The following is a 22,275-nucleotide window of genomic DNA, read 5'->3' on the forward strand; positions in this document are numbered from 1 at the left end:
AGATATTTCATGTGATATGAATATATGATATATGAAGCTGCACAATTATTTTGATATGAATAAATTAACTATAACGGCTTTTTGAATTATCGGTTTGCACGTTTTACTCAAATGATACTTCGAACAGAGATTTCGCTAAATTAAAGCATTTTTTTTGTACGAATCACTTCAGTGAAAAAGCGATCCGATGAAGCGAAAAAATCAACATAATTGGGTAGCTTCATGTTTCATTTGAGATATTCCGAAAAATAATGACTACTTATGTGGTTGAGAGTGGAAAGAGTACAATAATTACGAAGAAAGTATTGAGGAATTGAAAAATTTTGATAAAATTGCCAGAGGCAAAGAGTTAAGGAAAGGCCCAATAGTCGCCAGCCCTTATCGAACGTAACTGGTAGTAGCCAGAAATATTTATTTTCTAGTAGACTAGAAAATATAAATTGTCCATGCAAATATCAGGAATCAGGATGATACATCCAATGGTTTCAAACTACGGGGCAAAAATGATCTAATGAAAATGGAATAAAAACACCCTGTAACTTAGAAAGGGAGGAGACACATTCAATCTAGCAGGCTATTCGGATTAAATCTTCATTTTTTTAGCTCTGGTTTTTATGGTGGAAATATTTCAAATTAGTAATGATTCTCACTTCTTTGTTTATGTTACATACTATCATTCAAAGATTAAAGATATCACACATGAAATATCTTATCTTTGCTATCCTTAGTATGTTATGCACGTGTAACGACCCTCAGTAATTTTAGTCTCCTCTGACAGAAATACAATCCACCTGTATTCTGTGTTGCCTGCCAACATTTTCAAGGGGGCCTTTTGCGCTGTGTGTTTGGCGTTTGGTTAGAACTGTTGGAAGTTCAAAAGTCATATGGAAAAAACAGAGAATATAAATTGTAAAAAGAATAGAAAAAGTATTAATTTCTTTCCAGAAAGGGGAACAAAATATATTCATTCAAAATTTGAAATTTCTACTTGTGTCATAACTATATCTGAGTCTAACTACATATTATCAGAAATACATGCGGAGAGCAGGTGGTTTAAGTCAGAATTGAGACAAGCTACTCGGGACCAATGTTTTTAGAGTATCGGTATATGTATCCAGCGATACTATGCAAACACATTTTGAATTAGAGAAAATAAACTATACAAAACTAAGACAACAAATACGTATGTACCTATCCATTTGAAAAGTGTGACTATTCTTCTAGATATTTTTTACATTTAACTCTGTAGCTATTTACAGAAATTTTAATTCTCAGAAAATTATAATCATATAAGATTTATGGAATATTCATTTTATATAAAGTACACCTTATTCCGAATTCTACTTCCCAAATAGACTTTATATACCTAAAATATAATTCGATTTCATTTAGAGCAATTCTGTCTCATAAATAAAAGTCATCACTCTCAGTCATCAGCTCTTTTTTTTGCTTGCCTGTTGAAAATTGAATTATTATCACTGGAGTTATTTACTGATGAAAGTGACAGTTGCCTCAATGCATGTTTAATGTGAGTAGTATATGAACAAAATTGAATGCTACAAGAGATCCATATTTATACTCTTGTTCCAATAATTGTGATTAATAACTTGCTGGGGATCAGAATGGAATGATCATATTGTAGAAAAACATCAAAATTTGAATAGTTTTATTTAGTTAATGTGCAGATTACAATGGCAAAAGTTAAAAATCACATTTAGCCCATTATACATGAATAATATTGATTTTCTTTATGTACATTATTTACAAGAATATATTACACTCTATCAGTTTCTAATTTCTTATTATGAAGGTTCGAAAAAACATTACTAAATTAATCTGAATCCAATATGAATGATATGAAATAAATGAACCAAATATATCATATATACAAAGACAACTCTGCGTATATATATCTTTTTGGCGGATGGTCCATCTTTGGTTCCTTAGTTAGTGAAGTCGGTGGATAACTGAAATAAATAAAAATAAATTATTTGAATCATGGCTGAAAAGTAAGGAAACAACTTATGGTATTCGTTAATACATTTTTGGTAAAGATGATACCATGAGAGAAAAGCCATGTGATTCGACTTTTAACGGCTAAAAATATACAATAGGTACAAATGCCACCTCTTGAATTTGTGTATCCTCCTGAAATTCAAATTTCTTGCTTTGAGATACGGTAATTTGCGAATTTTATCATACTTATCTATTTACTCAATTGGGAACACTATGAAATCGAAATAATAATTCCCTAAAAATGTCTACTGGCATAAAGTCACGTTAGGCAACCAATATAACAGAGTAGCGGTTAGGTGTGTTGCATCGAAGAAAATATTCAAATTTACATACATACAAGGTGATTCATTGGTAAATGGGCAAAAGCTAAGGGTAGATAGATGATTATGATAGAATAAACTATATTTTTAGGGTCTATCTCTTTTCATAATCAAGATACAGAGTGTTTTATTGATTTTGTAAATTTCGCGTGTCGAAAATTGACCTTAGAAAAATCCCGGACAGGATGGGGTCTCTTATAAAATCGTGAAGACCAAACGGTTGCAATGTATCTCAATGCATCACATTTAGATTTAGATTTTAGTTTCAAGTTGTCTAGAAAAAATAAATCTCTAAACTAAACTAAACTTACCATTATCGTTTTGCGAATATATTCCAGAATACTGGTAACTGTACACATCTTGGATGGAGGGTTGTATGGTTGAAGTCGGATTTTCCATACTGTTGGTTGGTTCCGACTTCGGATAAGACATCCCTGGGGTTTCTAGGTGTGTAGGCAGCATATTGGAGGATATATTCCAATCTCTTTCGCATTGCTGTTGATAAGCTTCGTAGTTTCGATGTTCGTAGTTTGGATAGTGAGAAAAAGGTATTTGTATTGTTGATGGTGAATTGTATGTGCAAGTTGGGTATTCTTGCGAATGCAATAAAGTTTGTGAATCGTATTCACTCGATTGGTTCAGTATCTCTGAAAATAATAAGCAGATTTTTAGGGAAGTATAGAAAACCATACAAGGTGAAGGGTATAGGGTAAATGCAATAAAGTCGTATATATTTCGTTTTGCTACGAGCGACCTTGTACGGCCCTGTCTTCTTCCAGTAAATTCTCGATGCCTCTACAAATCACTCAGCTTGAGCATTTACAGGAATTTAGGTATTAGATACCCAAAATTTTTGTAACATTTTGCGAGATAATGATATCAGTGAAATGGAATGTTAGATTTTTATATATTCTTGAAAAACTTCATATCGTGTCTTAAATTGTGCAAAAATATATCGATATGTTTCTTTCTTCTGCCCTGTATTTGGTATCACAGATGGTACTACTTCCCACAAGTTACTCTCTTTTCGTTGGAAATATCTTCCAACGAAGATATCTACATATCTTCTTCATCTGGATGGTTGATCAATGCTTTCATATTCAGAGCTCACTCAATGTTTTTTAATGATTAATCGCGTAATCTTTTTTTCCACTCCAACTTCAAGGTTTGGGATTGCTGTATAAAGAGATAACATTGTAGGAAGATGTTCTTTAAGAAAAATATGTCCCTCTGGACTGACATAAGAATTATATATTTTCAACTAGAGATCATAGCCTGTTTCCACCTAAAAGCGATCCTGTACGTACTCGCATAAATACTCAAACCCAATGAAGTGGAAAAGTGAAAAGGAAAAATACGGAATTAAAAATATTTGTAAAGTGTAAGAATTTTATTTATTATTGATGATATTGTTTACCTTGATCTTCTGAAAATCCTTTCTGTGTCATTCGCATCACTGAATTGTCCCTATTTGAATGGAATAATCTAGAATATGAACCTGAAATAAGAAATAAATACACTTAGAAATTCAACGAAGCTGAAAAATATCTAAAAATGTCATAAAAAAAAGCTTTATAAGAATGAAACGGTATGACAAATTCTACTAATAGAAAGATTTATTGGGATATGCGCGTAAAATCAGAGTATAGATGGAGGTCACCGAAGTTCTTCTAAATAACCCATATTTTATAGGTCTATGGTCTCTCGTTCATTAGGTATAAGTATGGAGGGTACCCTTCATAGGTATAAGTGACAGCAACTCTTTGAGTGTTTATACAAGTCATTCATTACATGCTTGATTTTCCCTCTTTTTCTTTAACTTATTTGAGGACATACGATCTCCTTATACTTCTTTAGTATAAAAACAACATCTAGGCCCAGTTGTACAGTTCCAGTTCAAGGGGAGTTTTAGTTTGGAACCACTTCAACTTTGACAGCTCGCTCATAGATTCTCGAAGACTAAAGTTTGTTTAAAACGTTATAGTAATAGTCATAGAAATTGCACATTTTGTGCAGGGATAATTTACTTTTTGGCGAAAACAACAAATTGCATTTTATTTTTATAACTATTTCATAGCCTAGAGAGAAACCTAATCTTTATGCGTAACATTAATAAATCATTTCGTTGAAAAATTGTGAAATAACACTCGAATCTCACATTGTGTAGATTCCGTTGATAAAAACTTGATTGCACCCTTAAATATTTTCGATGATTCTTCACCTATTACATATTTATTGGAAATTAAAACAGAAAAACAATGTGGTTGAAGTATGGATGGATACTGTATTTAAGGAAATTTAATTCATACATCCATCACCCGTATTATACTACAGAAATAAAAGAGCGATTAAATCGCTTTCACGGCACAGACCATGACTATAAAATGTGCGTAAATCAATTGGAGAACTGAAATAGGTGTTTCTTGGCCCCATAAAATTTCCATGGTTCATCGCATTCCTAACATTCACTTTATGATTTTAACCTAGGTACAACAATCTTTTGATTTCACTCATATATTTCGATCGATAAATGAACTAGGTATAGTTAAGGGAAATTTTCGACTGTGGTACATGCCTTATTTTTTTGTATACAAGACTTCTTTATTCGATACGGGCTCTATATATTTTGAACGGTAAAATCAAGTAGGTACTTGTTTGCCGGATCAACATCGTTTTGTTTTCAATTGGAAATTCACACTGACGTCCAATAAATTGTAGGAAAGTCCCTTCTAATTTAATCCTACACTATTCCCTACAAAAATAACAGTTTTACATTTCGATGGGCATTGAATCTAATGGTGGAAACAACGATTTTTTCTTTTATTTTGTCAAAAATTGAGATTTTGATGATTTCGAATAAGTTCTCATAACTTTTTTGTCTTTGGAGTTACAGATCTGAAACTTGATTCTTCTATAGACATTTTTTTTAAGTAGAACCAACTAAGAATAAAATAATTCACTTTTAGGTTTTAAATTACAAGCTAACGTTTTGTCGTTTAAATGTAAACTATTATTGAGTTTATCATATTTTAATTGGAAAGAATTGCAGATTTCAAAAATATATTTGAACTAATTTCTGTTTTCTTTTGAACGTGACTAAAAAACATGATTATTGAGTTAATTTCAAATTGGCATACTTTCATCAAGTCCCCTTTGATTTAATCGATAACAATAAAGAGAGCACAGAATATGATACATAGATAGGTGAGTATAGAATCCGATTTAGCTATTTCCAATAATTGTCAGAATGTAGAATTAGTCCAGCTTCTTATTATTTCTTTAATAAACGGAAAAGTCTGAAAAATGGCGGATTATTATAAAAACTTCGAAGAATACTATATACTCGAAGGATATATTCGTGCAAAAAAAAATTGCACAGGCGTTTATAATTCGCAATATATCCTGACAGAAGCCATCTCAGCAGAAAAATATTAGGTCGGTTTGAAAAAAATTTACAAGATTTCCATTATTTCGGTAACCGTGCGAAATACAAGCCACACGAGAAAAAGAGAGCATCGAATATAATTCTTGTCGCAAAATACAGTCGGAATCGAATATTACATTTCTATGATAGATTGCATGCCGGTTCTTAAGAAAAAATTAATAATTTCATAATCATTCGGCATTTTTTTTAAGTTGTCGAAGCAGTTATAAAATAATAATGTGAGCTGAACAATTTCTACAATTTGACAATTATTGGCATCCAATTCTATGCTCGCCTTATTGTTATGGATTGAATTAGAGCCAACTTGATGAGAGTATACTAATTTGATCAGTTAACTCAAAAATTCATAGTTTTAGCCATGTTCAAAAGAAACCAGTAGAAATCAGTATATTTTCAGATCCGCGAATTTTTTCTATTCATTGGTGACAAATTCAATAATAGTTAACTTTTAAAAAACTTAACTTTGCCTCAAAATTCGAAATATAGAAGAAGAAAAAATTCTTCGATATCATCAGTAGAATCTACGTAAAAAGTGCTTGTAGAAGTTTCAAGTTTCAGATCTGTAGCTTCAAATACAAAAAAGTGAGAACTTTTCGAATATCTCAGATTTCGCTAATAACTCGAAAACGAAGGTAATAGATCATAGAAGGCTACGGTTTTCGCCATTCTTTGTTTTTCTAAAAGAAAGGTCATCTAGTTTCCTAGACTCCCTATCTTGAAAATAAATTTGGGATACCCTGTACAATAGTTGACATAGTGACTGTTCTTTCGCAAAATTCATTTTTATATTGAATGCTTTGAATGAGAAATTACGATAATGATCAAAGTAAAAATAATTATATAATTAATTTACAATGAAATAAACTGTCACTATATTAATTTCCTCAATTTCTAAGGAAGTTTCAAGTTTTCACATTTTTTTGAGAAACTCAAGCTCAGAAAAATTAGTGGATAATCCTAAAATAGGACAAACGTCTAGAGCGTTGCACAACATCTGTGTCAATCTTTAGACGTCTATGGAGGGAACAGGATAGCTTCTGTTAATTTTATGTTACTTTTATGCAATTCACACATGTTGAAATATTGTTAACAGACTAACTCTTTGCCTCTATCCTCTATCGATGGTTTCCTGAAAAACTGGGAGGCAAGCGGCATATCTATCGCCGCCGTCTGCATGTCTGCATGTCTTCTGTCTTGTATCGCACGCAGTCAGGATGGAATCGAGCCATGTTAAATTTGTCGACACCTCGCATTTTACCGATCAATTAGCGCCGTCACTTCTAATTACCTCTTCAAGCATGGCTTCGAAATTACGACTTCATAAAGAACTCTCGTTTAATTTTGGTTGATTGATTTCGAGTAGGAATCGAACGTGTGGCATTGAGCAAATTCCTATAGAGAACCTTCTGTAGAAACTTCTTCAATTTGACACAAATATACTATATTCAAAAATTATTGACATCTCAGGCGGTTGTGGGTAATCGAATTTAATTTGGTAATATCCCATAATGTAAGATTTTGACTTGCGGAATTCAGGATTATATTGGGAATAAACACTGATCCATAGACTAAAATATAAGTCTATGCACTGACTGAAGATATTTTGAATTTTGTACATTTTTTATGTTCTTGATCAATCGAAAAAATTAGGAAAATAATTCTATCAGTTCGAAATGCTAATTATCTCCGAATTAGAGCATTTCAAATACCTCCTTCTCTAGTTTATTTTTATAGATATACAGGGTGAGTCTTTGACTCGTACAAATATTTTAACAGTAGGTTTTTGAGTTCAAAAGAAATACATTTTTCCCTAACCATTTTTTTCGTTTCGGCTTTGATAAAAAGATAAAGCCATTTTAAGTTTTCATAATGAGCTGTGCCACCCCTGGGAAAACAAGATTACCTTCAGAATAACTAGCTTAATCTGTGATACTATACATCTGTGGATCTTTTAACTAGAGTTGTATTCAGCCAAAGTACAAAAGTTTCTCAGATACTTTTTGATTTTTGAACATCAAATTACTTGACAACAGCGCATTGCACGAGAAAATATGAGGAATACATTTATTTTACAAAACGTTCAAATATTCATCAGATAGCGTCGAATTTAGTTTCAAGAGTTGGTTTCTTTGAATTTTTGGTATTTTTATGGTACACAATGGTCATAATGAGAAAACTGGAAGACGTAGGTGATATCTTGTGATATAATTGGACCATGCTCCATGGAAATTCTTTTTTGTTGCACATTGCCTGTACAAACACTATGTGAAACTTGGCCTACGTTCTTCGATTTTCTCTCTTTGATTCTTTCGACAGTCTCAAAGACGATAAGCTTTAGAAAATATCATCAAAATCGACTGAAAATTTTAGAAATTATAGGAGTTCGAATATTCTATGATTTTCAGGAAACACTCAGTATCAGAAACTAACTACTGTTAATAGGCATATGAAATGTTAGAGGGCACATTTTTGACTCCTTCTATGCGTACCCCTTTAACTGTTCGATGGATTATTGGTCCGAAATCACCATGTATTCCGATTAATTATAATATAATAAATGAAGAAATAAACTTGGCGGAGAAAATAATGTCTGATGTCCATTCTTATATTGCTCTGTTTAGTACTGAGATACGGAATTTTAATATTGAAGCAAAAGCGTAAACATTACACTGTGTGAGTCTTTAACTCGTGCAAATATTTTAACTGTAGATTCTTGAGGTCACTTTTTTCCTTCACTATTTCTTCCGAATCGGCTCGGTTTGAAAGATACAGACTGTTGAAAAACCATAAAAATTCTTAGTTTTATCTCGCAAACGGTTTTATCGAATGAAATGAATTTCGGATTATAGTTTTTCATTTATTTGATTAATCTTTTTCGAGCACAAGATATCAGTCACGTCTTTTAGTTTTCTGATTATGACCATCACGTACCATAAAAATACTCTTGAGACTAAATGGAACTATCTAATGAATAATAAAGTATTCCTTATAAATTCTCATATAATGCGCCGTTTTCGAGTAATTTTATATTCAAAATTTAAAAAGTATCTGTGAAATTTGAAGAATTGGGTACTTTCGCTCTGTTTGAAAGATCCATAGATGGGTGTGTCGCAGATTTAGCTAGTTATTCTGAAGTTAATTTTGTTTTTCTAGGTGTGGCACAGCTTATTATGAAAACTTAAAATGGCTCTATCTTTTTATCAGGACCGAATCGGAAGAAAGAGTTCCTTTTGATCTCGAGAATCAATTGCTGAAATATTTGTACGAGTCACAGAAATGTGTACCCTGAATGTTATTCATTTCATTCGATAAAACCGTTTGTGAGATAAAACACTTTTTATAGTTTTTCAACAGTCTGTATCTTTCAAACCGAGCCGATTCAGAAAAAATAGTAAAGGAAAAAGTGTTTCTTTTGAACTCAAGAATCTACTGTTAAAATATTTGTAAGAGTCAAAAACTCACCCTGTATATGCTCCATTTCATGCAATAACTTAGGAACTATTTAGGATTATTCCATTGGTCTTATTTCCATACAAAAATGCAAGCCACCCCATTATATTAAAAAAAAAGAAGGTTAATAGTCGAGGATAACGGAAATGAAGGTTCCCAAATACTAAAAAAAAAAAGGATTTCCTTGAATTATATGGCACGGATGGTATGGTAACCATAAAAGAATTAACTGTTGACGGAAGGGTTTTATTGGCAGGAATGGTAATTCTGAATAATAGTTTCCAATTTCAGCTTGACAAGAAATCGTAGACCAATACCAATATGCTTAGGAATACGGAAGAAATATAATAGAGCACTATGTTGCTTTGAAGCTGAAACTATGATGGGATATTACGTTTTCAATAAACTATCTATCAATCTATCCATCGTTTCAGTTACTGACGATAGAGGAAACCATTTTAAAACCTACCTACAGATAGATAACCAGAAATTAAATCAGATAGATTTCAGCAACTGGAAGGAAGGACAGAGAGGTTAATTAAAAACGGCCGTAAGCTAAACTTGTCTTATTCAAATGTTGCAAGTTCACAAAGATACATGAATTGAATATTTTTTCAGACAAATATAAAGAAAGATGAATATAGCAGGCGAATACTATTATTTGACAAAAGTCTAACTGCAGTGAAGCTTTGATCGGAAATATTTGGAAAACGGATGGAATTTTTCAATTTGCTACTGCCGTAATCAAAATTATTATAGCGATTTATCAATTTTTGTAGAACAGTTTCCACACCATTTTCGTAGATAAGCAACATTCGTATACGGCAAGTAATTGCATGTAGCATCTTCAACTTCTGGTTTTCCCTGAATCACCCTGTACATGATACTTGCACCTCGGTTATGAAAACTCACGTCTTATTGATCCCGACAAAGTAGCAACCCCTTAATAATGACGTAGACCCATTTGATTTTATTTTGCAGATTTTATGCTATCTAAACGACAGAACTGTCGTGGCATGATAAGGATTTCATCAATCTGCTGTGGTGAACCCTTTCGGCACATAATATGAAATCTGATATTTTTGTGAGTCTTTAAACCGAAATAGCGATAATGAAGTATATTTTGATCATCAATTATTGTAATAGAGATAATGATTTGCTACGTAGGCAGAACGCATTATTCCTTGGATTACTCACTGAAGTTTTAGTATGGGAAATTGTATTAATCTTATCAAGATTTTCCAACCATAACAAAAATAAAGAATTGATTTTTATGTCTTATCATTTATCAGTCTAAGAAAGACAAAATTCCATGTAGGTACCAACTTGGAGCTAACCTTCTAACACTGCACTTCCAATTCTCGTACCATCTCTCGGATGAAAATCAAAGATTGGTCTATTCATTAAAATCATAACAAGAACATTGGAAGAGAAGTAAGCAGAAGATAGGGTGTGAAATTGAATAAATAAAATGGAACGACATTCTAAGGCTTCTCTCATTTGAATAATTCACCCCAGGGAAAATTAGAATTCAAGAGAAATAGACTTTTTTCTGGTCCTTTCAGAGGTAATTGTATCTTGTATAAAACTGTGTATATTCCGGTATTCTATACAATACGTAGACAATGTAAATGCCTGAAGCGCTCACGCAATTTATGAATTGTTTTTTCATTTCATTTCGCATCACTCAACATCGTGTTGGGATCACACTCGATTTTGTACAAACTTAATTGAAGTATCTCCAGTAGTTTTCGTTTTCGAGAAAAATCCAGAATGAAGAATTCAACTGAAGGATGAAGAATTGATTGATTTTCGCATCAGCTTTTTTAAATAATTTTCATGCAAATTAAGTCAAAACATAATAAAGGTGTCTGTCGCAATTTTGAGATATATTTTTTCTTACTTTATTCTGAAGACATATGATGTAACTGATGCAGGGTATTTTTTCGAAGCCCTTATTGTTGTACAGGGTGTGAACATACAGAAGCGGAAATTTTTTTGGCTAACAATTTGGAAATATTGTGAGCCCGTAGTAAGATTTTCTTTGTGTTTAGACATTTGGACAACATTGCGTTGCTACATATAGCTATTTTATGAAATTCTGTTTTTATCGTAAAATTCTACTTTTTTATATTGCTGGGGCTGTAGCAGTACATATTATGATTATAATGATCAACTGCGTTGACTTGCATAAGGGAGCATATGACAAAAAAAAATTACTCTGTGCCAATCGCATACAATCAAAGGATAATGCTTTGCATCACATCACCAAATTAATGACGAAGTTATAACTAGCCAATTTGGGTCAATTTTTCAGCTGTTCAACTTCATCTGCTGTTAAGTTCATTTTGTAAGTATCCAAGTACAAAGCTGATAGCAGAATCAGAATTCTTATTGAAAATTAACTAAGAGAGCAAAATATTCAAATTAGATAATGTGCAATAGCTTTACAGGGAATTAAACATCGTGGATGACATTTAAAGTTGGTGTGAAATGAATGGAGCCAAAAAATAAACGGCTTGAATCTGCCAAGACAAATCAACCTGACTAAACCGGAAGTGTACAACAATGTGTTAAATTTTATTATAGCTTATTACACTAGGTCCAAATTTTATTGCATATTCCATTCCCGAGTTATGCCTGTTTGGTGAAGCAGGTTCTAAATACCTAAAGCTACCCTTGAGTAATTATGATAGCGAAATGAGATGTGGATCAGAATTTATTACAATCGTCTCATCAATTCAAATCCAAATTTTGATTTTTCTAAAGACATCAGCTACATATAATGAGGTCGTGTATTCCAAGAGCTGCGAGCTACTATTGTCATAGTAAAATATTTTATTACACCAACACCAGACCACATGATGCAACACCCTTTGCTATGTTTCATTTGTGATGACCATAGATGCGGTTCAAGAAAAATGTAAAATTTTGTGTATTCGAAAAACTACGGGTTTGAAAGATGAATATTTTTTCAAACCAGACCGCCTGCTACTCAAGGGTCACAACACCCTGTATTATGTATTATTTTTGATGACCATCTATTCGGTTGGACAAAATTGTGAACTTTTGACCAGAACATCCTCCATTTGGGTGTGTATACGAAACGGATTTATGAAAAATTTATATTTTTCTTCAACCGAATCTTTGGTCATCACAAATATAACATAATACTAGATGCTGTAACCCTTCAGTATTAGGAGGTCTTGTGTAATAAAATATTTAGCTTTGGAAAACGTCACTTTTTCGTAATTTCTTCACCCGAATCGATGGTAATCACAAATATCACATAACTCAGGGTGTTATAACTTTCCAGTATTCGGTGGTCAGATGTACTCAAATATTTCACAATGATAATAATATACATAAAGGGTGAGTCTTTGATTCCTACAAAAATTTTAACAGCAGATTCTTGAGGTCAAAAGAAACACTTTTTTCCTTACTATTTTTTCGAATCGGCTCGGTTTAAAAACCATAAAAAAATTATTTTTAGTTTTATTTCACGAACGGTTTTATCGAATCAAATGAATTTCGGAATATAGTTTTCTATTTTTTTAATGAATCTTTTTCGAACATAAGATATCATCCAAGTCTTAGGGTTTTCTCATTATGACCATAACGTACCATAAATATACCAAAAATTCAAAGAATCCAACTCTTGAAACTAAGTTGGAAGCTATCTAATGAATATTTGAACGTTTCGTGAAATAAAAGTATTCCTCATATTTTCTCGCACTTATAATGCGCAGTTTTCGAGTAATTTGATAAAAAATATCTGTGACATTCAAAAAATGGGTACTTTGACCGAATGGAACTCTTTGGGAAAGATCCACAGATTTGTAGTGCCACAGATTTAACTAGTTATTCTGAAGGTAATTTTGTTTTTCCAGGAGTGGCACAGCTCATTATGAAAACTTGAAAAGTCTATATCTTTTCATTAGGGCTGAAACGGAAAGGATGGTATAGACAAAAAGTGTTCCTTTCGACCACAAAAACCTACTGTTGAAATATTTGTATGAATCAAAGAGCTAGTTCTTCGAATACTGAAATGAAAACAAATGGTTTATTCATAATTTTTTCTCGGAAAAGTCTAATAATTTTTCATCGAAAAAGAGTTGAAAAAGCCTTGTTTTTTGTTCCAAACCTTTCGTTTTCAATCAGATTGAAAATTGATATCACAAATTGATATTCATTCAGAGAATAAAACCTTAATCAGTAACTACATCAAAGAAATTAGGAACCATAACACAATCAAGAGATACTGAGAAGTGGAATCCCCTTCAAAAAAGAGTTCAAAGTCAAAAATAGTTGATGAGATTCAGAGTAGCCATCTTTCTCCGGAGTTGCTAATTGGCAGGCAAACCCTGTTTCAGATTACTCGGCAGTCCACGAAGTAGTGGGAGGAGAAAGGCGTGGTTTATCCTAATTAATTTTGGGAGAAATTGCGAAAAAATTGCGTTGCTTCTAGAAATATCGAAAATTCTGGAATTCATCATGCAATGGATCGATGAAAAATGAAAATACGTAGAATATTGAGGTTCCGATAAGTATGCAAGATGCAAGTGAAAGAACCTAACTACATACAGCCGTTTGGTTATCAATTTGGAGACAAAATATAACCTACCTCCAAGTTTGTCGCTGTAGTAAGGTCCAGGATGGCACTGGGGCTTCATAGCTTGGCATTTCCTCCTGAAACCTCTTGGTCTCCTTCTGAAGGAACCCTCTTCGAACATGAATTCGCTGGCAGGATCGATGGTCCAGTAATGTCCTTTACCGGGTCTTCCCAGCGCCTTCGGCAACTTGATAAAGCACTCATTCAACGATAAGTTATGCCTAACGGAGTTCTTCCAACCCTGATAAGTGCCGCGAAAAAAGGAGAACCGTTGCTGAAGAAACGAGTAGATTTCACTGAGAGTGAGTCTCTTGGTCGGAGAATGCTGGATGGCCATCACGATCAATGCGATATAAGAATAAGGCGGCTTATCTTGCCGCCTGCTACCCGACTTCTTATCAGAGCTGACGATAGGCTTGTTGTCCGTTTCAGGGATCGAATTTGTGCTATCGGCCTGCACATGATTAGAAGGGTGGAGGTGCAGCGACTCTAGATGCGAGCTGATGGACTGGTGAACAATTGCGCTCTGCTGGCTAGTCGAATTCAGCTCCAAATCTTGATCGTTCATGATTTGAGCATTTATTGCTTTAGGGCGTAACAATTCTGCCTTTGTTATTGAGTCACAAACATTCAACACTAGTTAATCTTGTACACAAATATTGTTATGAAGAGTCGTATATACAAATTCGTAGTTAAGGTACACAACTCTCCGGAGTTTATATACAAGATTCGATACAGGAAACACTAACAATATGAAACAGATTTTGCTCACGCTCAACTTTAAAACTTGGCCAACGAGCAACGACTTTGCTTTCGATTCGATGATACCGCACTGAACAGAGTGAAATAAAGTGGTAATGTGCCATAAGAGCGAGACGGATTTAGGCAGTTCAGGATGTGCATATGTATGTGTGTTCTGTTTCTACCTCCCTCGTCCAAAACGAAATGGCTTCTATGACACATTGGGTCCGCCTTAGTACGCTGCTCTCTTTCAATCAATGCAAGACTTCAAAGATGAAATACTTACATTTCAACACATTCAAGGATGAATGATGCTATCCGATTCAGTAAGTACTTAAGGCGAGCAATAATTTTTATTTCCATCGAGATATCGGGTCATAGCAGGGCTGTTTTTATGGCTTTCAGCGCGATTAGTGAGCCTATATTGAGATGAATGCCTCAAGAATGGTGTTCCGCTGCCACTTGGAAACGTAGTTGTCACCTTCATATTACGAAATTTTCCGTTTCATTTGCTGCACTAGAAAAGCTATTGGGGCCCAAAAAACACCTTATAGTTCCTTCAATTTGTGTGTGCTTTGTGTGCCAATTAACTAATTCAATGTTTCAAACTTTTCGCATTACTTCTGTATATTGAATACGTCTTCCTATATCTATCTCTAATGTGAAATTTAAAGTTTTTAGTAAAAAGCCTCCGAGATCCAAAAAAATTTATATTCCGGTTATAAAAAATTTAATAGAAAGGTTGACATGGGAGCTTCAATTCTAGCAATCATCGCGTATAACTATACTGTACTGCCAAATTCGAACAAATCAAATGCAAAAATTCATCTCTTTCATCGTATACATATTTTGCCTTTCTTTTTCTATCGTAAAGGGCGTAAAGATTGAGGATGACCATGTTCATTTCAAATAACCCCTTCGTTTTTCTCTAGAATCCTAACAATAATATAACCTCTTTCACTGAAAACCAAATGATATGATTTCCACTTAGATAAGATATTTAACCACTACTCCAGTTTCGTTATTATAAAGGCATGGGACACCTTATTTATTGTAATATTCTTCGCTTCTATAGAACTATATCCGCATCTGAGTTTCTGTCTATTTCTTTCCTATTCCTGTTTCATATAGGTAGGTACTTTCAATGATATTAACGCTTTTCGAAAAAATGTTGGCAATAACATGGATCCAATCAAATAGACACAGTAAAGACATATAAGTATTACATTTTAGAAAGCTTGGTTTTTGACAAACAGGCTGTACAAAAATTCTTCATCTCTTCACTCGATACATAAGCAGCAAAAACTTGATTTTTTACTTTTTTTTTACCCTACTTTCAATCTAATATTTTCAGAGAAAATCAAAACACGCATTTGATGATCTAACTCGAAAACCTCATTGTTTCGAAAATAAAGTCAAAAATGAATGTGAGGGTTTTTAGAACGAACACCTTCAGTCAAGTTTTCAATGATTTGAGAATCTCTTGAAATTAACGTGACCGTAATTAGGCGGTAGCAACAGTTGTCGGAAAAGAAAAACCTCACTTTATAATAGAAATTTGACGGTTAGAAACATGATGCATCATTAGCTGCGTATTTTGATTTTCTCTAAAAATATCGGATGAATGGTTGGGTACCTATTCCATTTGGAAAAACGAACTTTTTGTCGTTTTTGTATCGAGTGGCAAGATGAAGAATGTTGGAAAACCCTATGTATATCACAAACTAAGATTTTTCTACACTCAACTCATATTCTGGATCTCAGTGACCTATTTCAAAAACTCCATCTTCCCAAAGTAGGAAGTCTTTTCTATGTCAAATGACATAAATACTCAGATGGGGATAGAGAAGCGAAAAAAGATATAATAAATAGGATGTCCCATTTGAAATGAAGAAGTTTATTTTTGGTACATGCGACATTGCAACGCAACATTGAAAATATTTTAGTCATATAAATCCAGTGAACTCTAAAAGAACTTGCTTTTTTTTCAGAGTTCACTGTATAAATCAGAAGCGTAAACTCTAGTTTCCAAATTTTCAGAACAATCCTAAGAGGCTACCCACCGTGTGACACCCTGTATAGGCCGTGCTTCAAATAATAATTTGAAACTATGCCTTTCATAACAACTAATAATACTATAGTTTCAGGTTCATTAAACATGTTGAATTTCAAATACGTAATTATAAATATAATATAATTTTTTTGTGGATCCATTGAATTTCATAATTTATTTACAGAACAATCTAACCCATTTAAATCTAATTGCAGTGAATGTATTATGTATTTATTAGATTTTTTCTGTTGAAAAGTTTCTATTTATTTCCTTTATGCATTAAAAACTTCTCAATTCTCAAAAAGCAACTGTTTTTTCTCGTACGCCGCATATTGAACATGATTTTATATTCTTGCCAATATTGAATGATGAACATAGAAAATTAAATTCGGAAAGTAGACAATTAGAAGCGAAAATTTGAGATCTTTCAATTTGTACATTTTAAGCTTAGAATTTCATTCTTTTCAGTTTTTATTTTTGTTATGCTTTCTTGAACTATCTTATTGTACGCTTCTGATGAATATTTCAAGATAGAGCAGAGATATCGATACTCAAATTCACCATTTACTGAAAAAACAAAAATTTTAATGAAAAATCAAAGTGTCAAATATTGTTTTCTTTCCAAATATACATCTTTGGAAGATATTTTTGTGAAAATGAAAGATTCTTCTTCAATCGGCCATATCCAATTTAATTTTTATTGAAAGGAAAGAATGAATATTTGCATTCACAATGTCTCAAGTAGCTTATCGAGGAAAATAGTTTTTCTTAAGGCAAAAAATGTTCTTACGGCAATACAGGTAGCATTGAGCTAGAGGTCGGACATGCCAAATAATAATGAAAATCTACAGCATGATATTTTATCAGAGGTCGTTCACTCTTTATCTCCCCCGGATATTTTTGACGTAAAAAACTGGTATATGTTCGTATGCAAATTTTTTCAACCCTTGACATTTTTGTATTTCTAACCAACTCAGATTAGTAGGTGTATGTAGGCACCTACTACATTTTGTTTTTGATCCTTTCAATTTATAATTTGAGACACTTATTTCAACCTTGATTTTTTCACAAAAAATGCTGAAAATGGCTTTCACCTCTTATGATCCGAATCCTCTGCAGGAGCTATGGAATAGAGGAAAAATTAAACTTTCCACATCTTGTAGCGTTTGCGAACCTATATACTATATGTATTTAACTTTTTGTCTCAGGAGAATACAGCCCTAAAATTATTGTTTTGAATTTCGAAACTCCCTCTATGTTGAAATTTATCCTGAGTCAAAAATTAGAGACATTTTTAATAAATGAATGTGCGTTTATATAATTCTCACAGAATTAAAACGCCGATCACAAAATATTCACTTAGATTCACGAAAAGGTGCACTGCATGTATAAAGTTTGAAGAAATAATCCGTTTCCGATAGATCCATTAATATAAACCAGTTCAATTCAAAATTTCTTACGAATTTTTGAGATTTCTTATTTGCTACTAGTTTTCTGTACCATATACTCAACTCGTCTTTTGCAAGAAGATGCTTGAATTTTCAACCATTTTTTGGGCGACGGCGAAATTTTTATTCGTTCTTGAAAATGAAAATACTCTATTTGATTAGATTTTTCAGTAAAAATAAGCAGTTGAAAAAGATATGGAGGAAAAACCTACCCAAAATTGAATACGAAATGAATGACCTCCTTTGAAGAAGACTTCTAAAAAAAATTCTAAAAAATGAAAACTCTTTATGTTAGAGTCTCTTCATGTTAATTCATCTTTCTTATACCTCTATACATATATCGCATGAGGTCATGAATATTTCATTATGAATTTATTTTTATCAGAAATCCAAAAATTTACTCCAATTCAATTGAAATTTCAATGAAGCATACTTATAAGAAATAAATACAAAATTCTATCCTATCTACGATGTATTCTTCTGAATAAGAACACGACAGATTTTTCTATATCAAATAATTCATGTGAATTGTGAAGAAATATCGACAAGAAACAGATTGTGTATAACCTCTTCGTACTCTGAATATTAGCGCAGAAGCAACAACTTAAATCATCTCCTACAGGAATCAACTAGGAGACAAGAAAAGATACGTTATCTTGATTATACCTACCAGAATTATACTTCAACATCCCTTTATCAATGGCCATCTGTTGAGTTGCAAGCTACCTCTTGGTCTTTTCAGACTTGCACCAGACTGTATCTCTTGTCAAGTGGTCTATTTATCGGTACTCGAGATAATTTATGTGGAGATGTTTTGTCACTCACGTCACAATATTTTAAAGGGAATTTCGGACTCTGGACGAATGTGCTACGAAAAGAAATTTGGGATTGAGTTTGATTATTGGGCATTGAGATATCAAATGGGTGATTTTACCCATCAACTGACTATACGTCTATTAGCCTAATAATTTTCATTCAAAGGGAATTAATTCAGGAATACAAATGTCTTGAAATGGAACTTCGATGTATAAAAATCATTGCTCAGAAAATATGATTGCTTTTTTCAGTATAAGATAAAATATGCACTTTGTACAATTTGAGCTTTAAAATTTTATCTTAATGTCTCAAAATGATTTTTTTAACGCCACAGCAATCTATTTTGGTAAGTGTTGTGTGATGAAAGCTTGTAATATCGTAACTTCCAAATCTCCTGAATACGTCCCTGCCTCCATTTCATTGAGCAGGAAATTCAGCAAATATTGTTCTGTCACGCTAGAAGATAGGGGTGAAACAGGTCAAATGAAGATCCAACCTTCTGAACCTTCAATGGCAAATCAACTTAGTGCACCAAAATCAATTTGAAGATGCAGCCAATGCAAGCCATTGGTTGGGACGTGGAGGTGAAAGTGAAGGCCATGATTGTTGCACTACGGGGAGGGGAGATGCACTGAATATCCTTCAGACTGTGCCTACAAGTCAAGAAGGAAATTACGAAGCTTCAACAAGTAAACTGCAGATGAGATAAATGGGGATGCACACCTCCAACAAGTGTATAACGCAGAGATCAAGAGTCGTCATCAGAAGAGTGCAGAAACCAGGCAAGAATTCGACATATCAAGGTTGGTAAGACTGGGTTACCCTACAGCATCGTATAGCTTCCTGGAACAACTCGCTGTCAAGACCTTCGTCGATGGTTTGAGAGATGAGGAATACACAGCAAACCCATCAGTTGGCCCGTCCTAGGACTTCATGACGAAGAGGTTCGATTCTCGAGTCCATACGCTACGTACGCTAGTGCCCATGCAGTAGAATTTGAAGCAGCCAAATAAGCTTCGCACATGGGACAACGCTAGGTGAGACGCACTGTCGAAGAGGCCTCAGCTTGTCAGTAAAATTTTTTGGATCAACTTTCGGAGCATGCATTTTTTTACGGTTAATTGAGAAAGCTTCTATTGATCTATCTTAGAATCTGGAGTTTGCAAACAGGGGTTCAATAGTAAGGGATAGTGATTGAATTGAATTTTTCAAAGGTTGCTTTACTAAATCTTCTCATTTCTTATGAATAGACAATATATCGGCTACTTCCATCAATTGGCATAGGGACACTTCATGAAGTAGAGTGTAAGATGGGCTTAATCCTAAATTTTCATGCAGATGATGGCATGTTCTAAGTTGTTTGAATATTTTACCGAACTTCAAGGTTAATAAGTTAATTCCCTAACAAACAGTCAGGTATATTTGACCTTTGTCACGAGCTGAGTTTGCAAACCACTCAATTAAATTGGCATAAAAATTTGCCGAAAGTGTACAGAATACACCCCATGCCTGTCAGTTGAATATATCAACTATTATCACAACTAATGTCACAAATTTGATTTCAAGTTATGCTCCTAAAAAACTAACTAGCTCTTCTAATTCATAAGTTTATGGAATATAATCACCGGCAAAAAAACTCGGCCACATAAAATGTTGCTGAAGTTCCTTTCGTCAATTTTTTCTACTGCAGAAAAGTTTACCAAAAATATTGATAGCTTATTTACACAGGGAGATGACTTCATTTCAATGCACAACAAAGCAAGAGCACACGTAGACGATTAGAATGGCCTGCATGTAGCCTGGATCTGAATCCGATCGAACATCTCTGGTATGAAATCCAAAGAAACATTCGTAGTCGACCTATACTACCCGAAACACTTGACGAGCTGCGTTTTGCGTTGTTGCAATCTGAATATGACGCAGTTCTTCAAGATCGCATTATTCATCTCATTAATCTCATGTCTCGGTGATTGCATGCAGTTACATTACAAATTAATTTTTTTCCAAAAACAATTCCAGGCTTCAATTTGAAAGTTTGTATCTTCAAAAGAGATCAAGATATCAAGGTGGAATGTGGAATAAAAGGATGGTCTTTGTAATAAACTAAGCTTAAACTCTACAAATTTCCTGAAATGTTTCGCAGGGTGTCAAGAAATTGGATTACAAATACTTGTTTTTTTTTTCTTTTTATATACAGGGTGTATTTGAAGGTGAGGATTTTTTTTCAACAAAAGGTAGAACTGGTCAAAATGAGGCGTTTCACCAAAAATCATCTATACAGAACTTTAAAAAAAAATTGAAAATGATTACTGAAATAGATCCTTATACGACCCTAGGCCGTTTGTTATCTGAATTATCGCAAAGCAGTGGGAAAAAACTTATCTCCTGATTCGACCATGTGATTTCGTTTAGGATGTTGGCTAGTTCGATATTTACGTGGTAATGAAAATGAAAACTTAGGATTGCCGAATTGTTCTCATTATTTTTTAGTAACTTACACGATTTTATTAAATGGCTCATTTCGATACCAACTCACAAAAGAGACTTAGGACACAAGGGTAAAAAATAGAATAATACTTCAAAATCTCACCAATAAAATTCCTCTAAATTATTCACGAATTCTTTCACAATGGGCATCACAATCTTCTTGTTCGAACATTGCAACAATCGTCGTAAAAATGGGATGAAATGGGGAAACATCATAGCACTTTTTCAACATAACTAACATATAAACTTTCAAGAAACTGCCTGGATTTTCTACATTTTTTTCCACCCCAAATTGCACGATACAACAATTATGATTCTCTCAAAATTGACCTGATGCATCTAATCCGATGAACTTGGTACTAAACCATTCATTGTCCAGCCATATGTTTATGTTTTGTTTCGTTTTTGCGATACCGGAGTCACCCTCCACAGTCCCGTACTTGAAATACAATGAAATTTTGTCGAACTTTTAGGGGTTGTATCTCAGCCATCTTGGATATTTTATATAGACAATTTTCGGTTAAACGACTTATTTTGATGAGTTCTACCTTCTGCCAAAAAAAGATTCACCTTTGAAAATACGCTGTATAATTTACCAACATTTTTGGAAAACTCTTCTGTAGTTTGCTTCAATACCAACGAAGTTATCTACAATTTGGCGGTGAGTGTATTTGTTTAGTATACTATTTGAGCCTCTTGTTAAAATTCCTAGTGTTTCCTAGTTAAAACAAAGTTCTCTTTGAGGGCTGCACCAGGAAAAACGATAATATTAATTTGTCTCCAATCCATGCGACGCCAGAAAAGTCAGATGACCTCAGTCGCATTGTGTTCCATTAGCGGATCGCGCTTTGAAGCATGACAACTTGGGACCCTTTGGGAAATTCAAA

General features: G+C 33.4%; 1 protein-coding gene across 1 annotated transcript; it reads right to left on the reverse strand.

The window, feature by feature from the left end:
• Positions 1–1,679: 1,679 nt before the first annotated feature.
• On the reverse strand, positions 1,680–14,901 carry LOC123314835 (forkhead box protein biniou-like). Its single transcript, XM_044900219.1, has 4 exons — positions 13,856–14,901; positions 3,754–3,834; positions 2,648–2,983; positions 1,680–1,967 (listed from the first exon to the last, which is right to left on the reverse strand). Exons 1-4 carry the CDS (start codon positions 14,409–14,411, stop codon positions 1,948–1,950), a joined length of 993 nt encoding a protein of 330 aa, XP_044756154.1. The 5' UTR covers positions 14,412–14,901; the 3' UTR covers positions 1,680–1,947.
• Between the last annotated feature and the right edge of the window lie 7,374 nt (positions 14,902–22,275).

Source organism: Coccinella septempunctata, chromosome 1 (genome assembly GCF_907165205.1).
Source record: "Coccinella septempunctata chromosome 1, icCocSept1.1, whole genome shotgun sequence".
In the NCBI taxonomy this organism is placed as follows: domain Eukaryota; kingdom Metazoa; phylum Arthropoda; class Insecta; order Coleoptera; family Coccinellidae; genus Coccinella; species Coccinella septempunctata.

Coding starts and splice junctions, on each gene's coding strand:
- LOC123314835 (XM_044900219.1), bottom strand. CDS start 14,411: ATGAACGATCAAGATTTGGAGCTGAATTCGACTAGCCAGCAGAGCGCA. Junction 2,984..3,753: donor AGGATTTTCAGAAGATCAAG/GTAAACAATATC, acceptor TATTATTTTCAG/AGATACTGAACCAATCGAGT. Junction 1,968..2,647: donor ATATTCGCAAAACGATAATG/GTAAGTTTAGTT, acceptor TATTTATTTCAG/TTATCCACCGACTTCACTAA.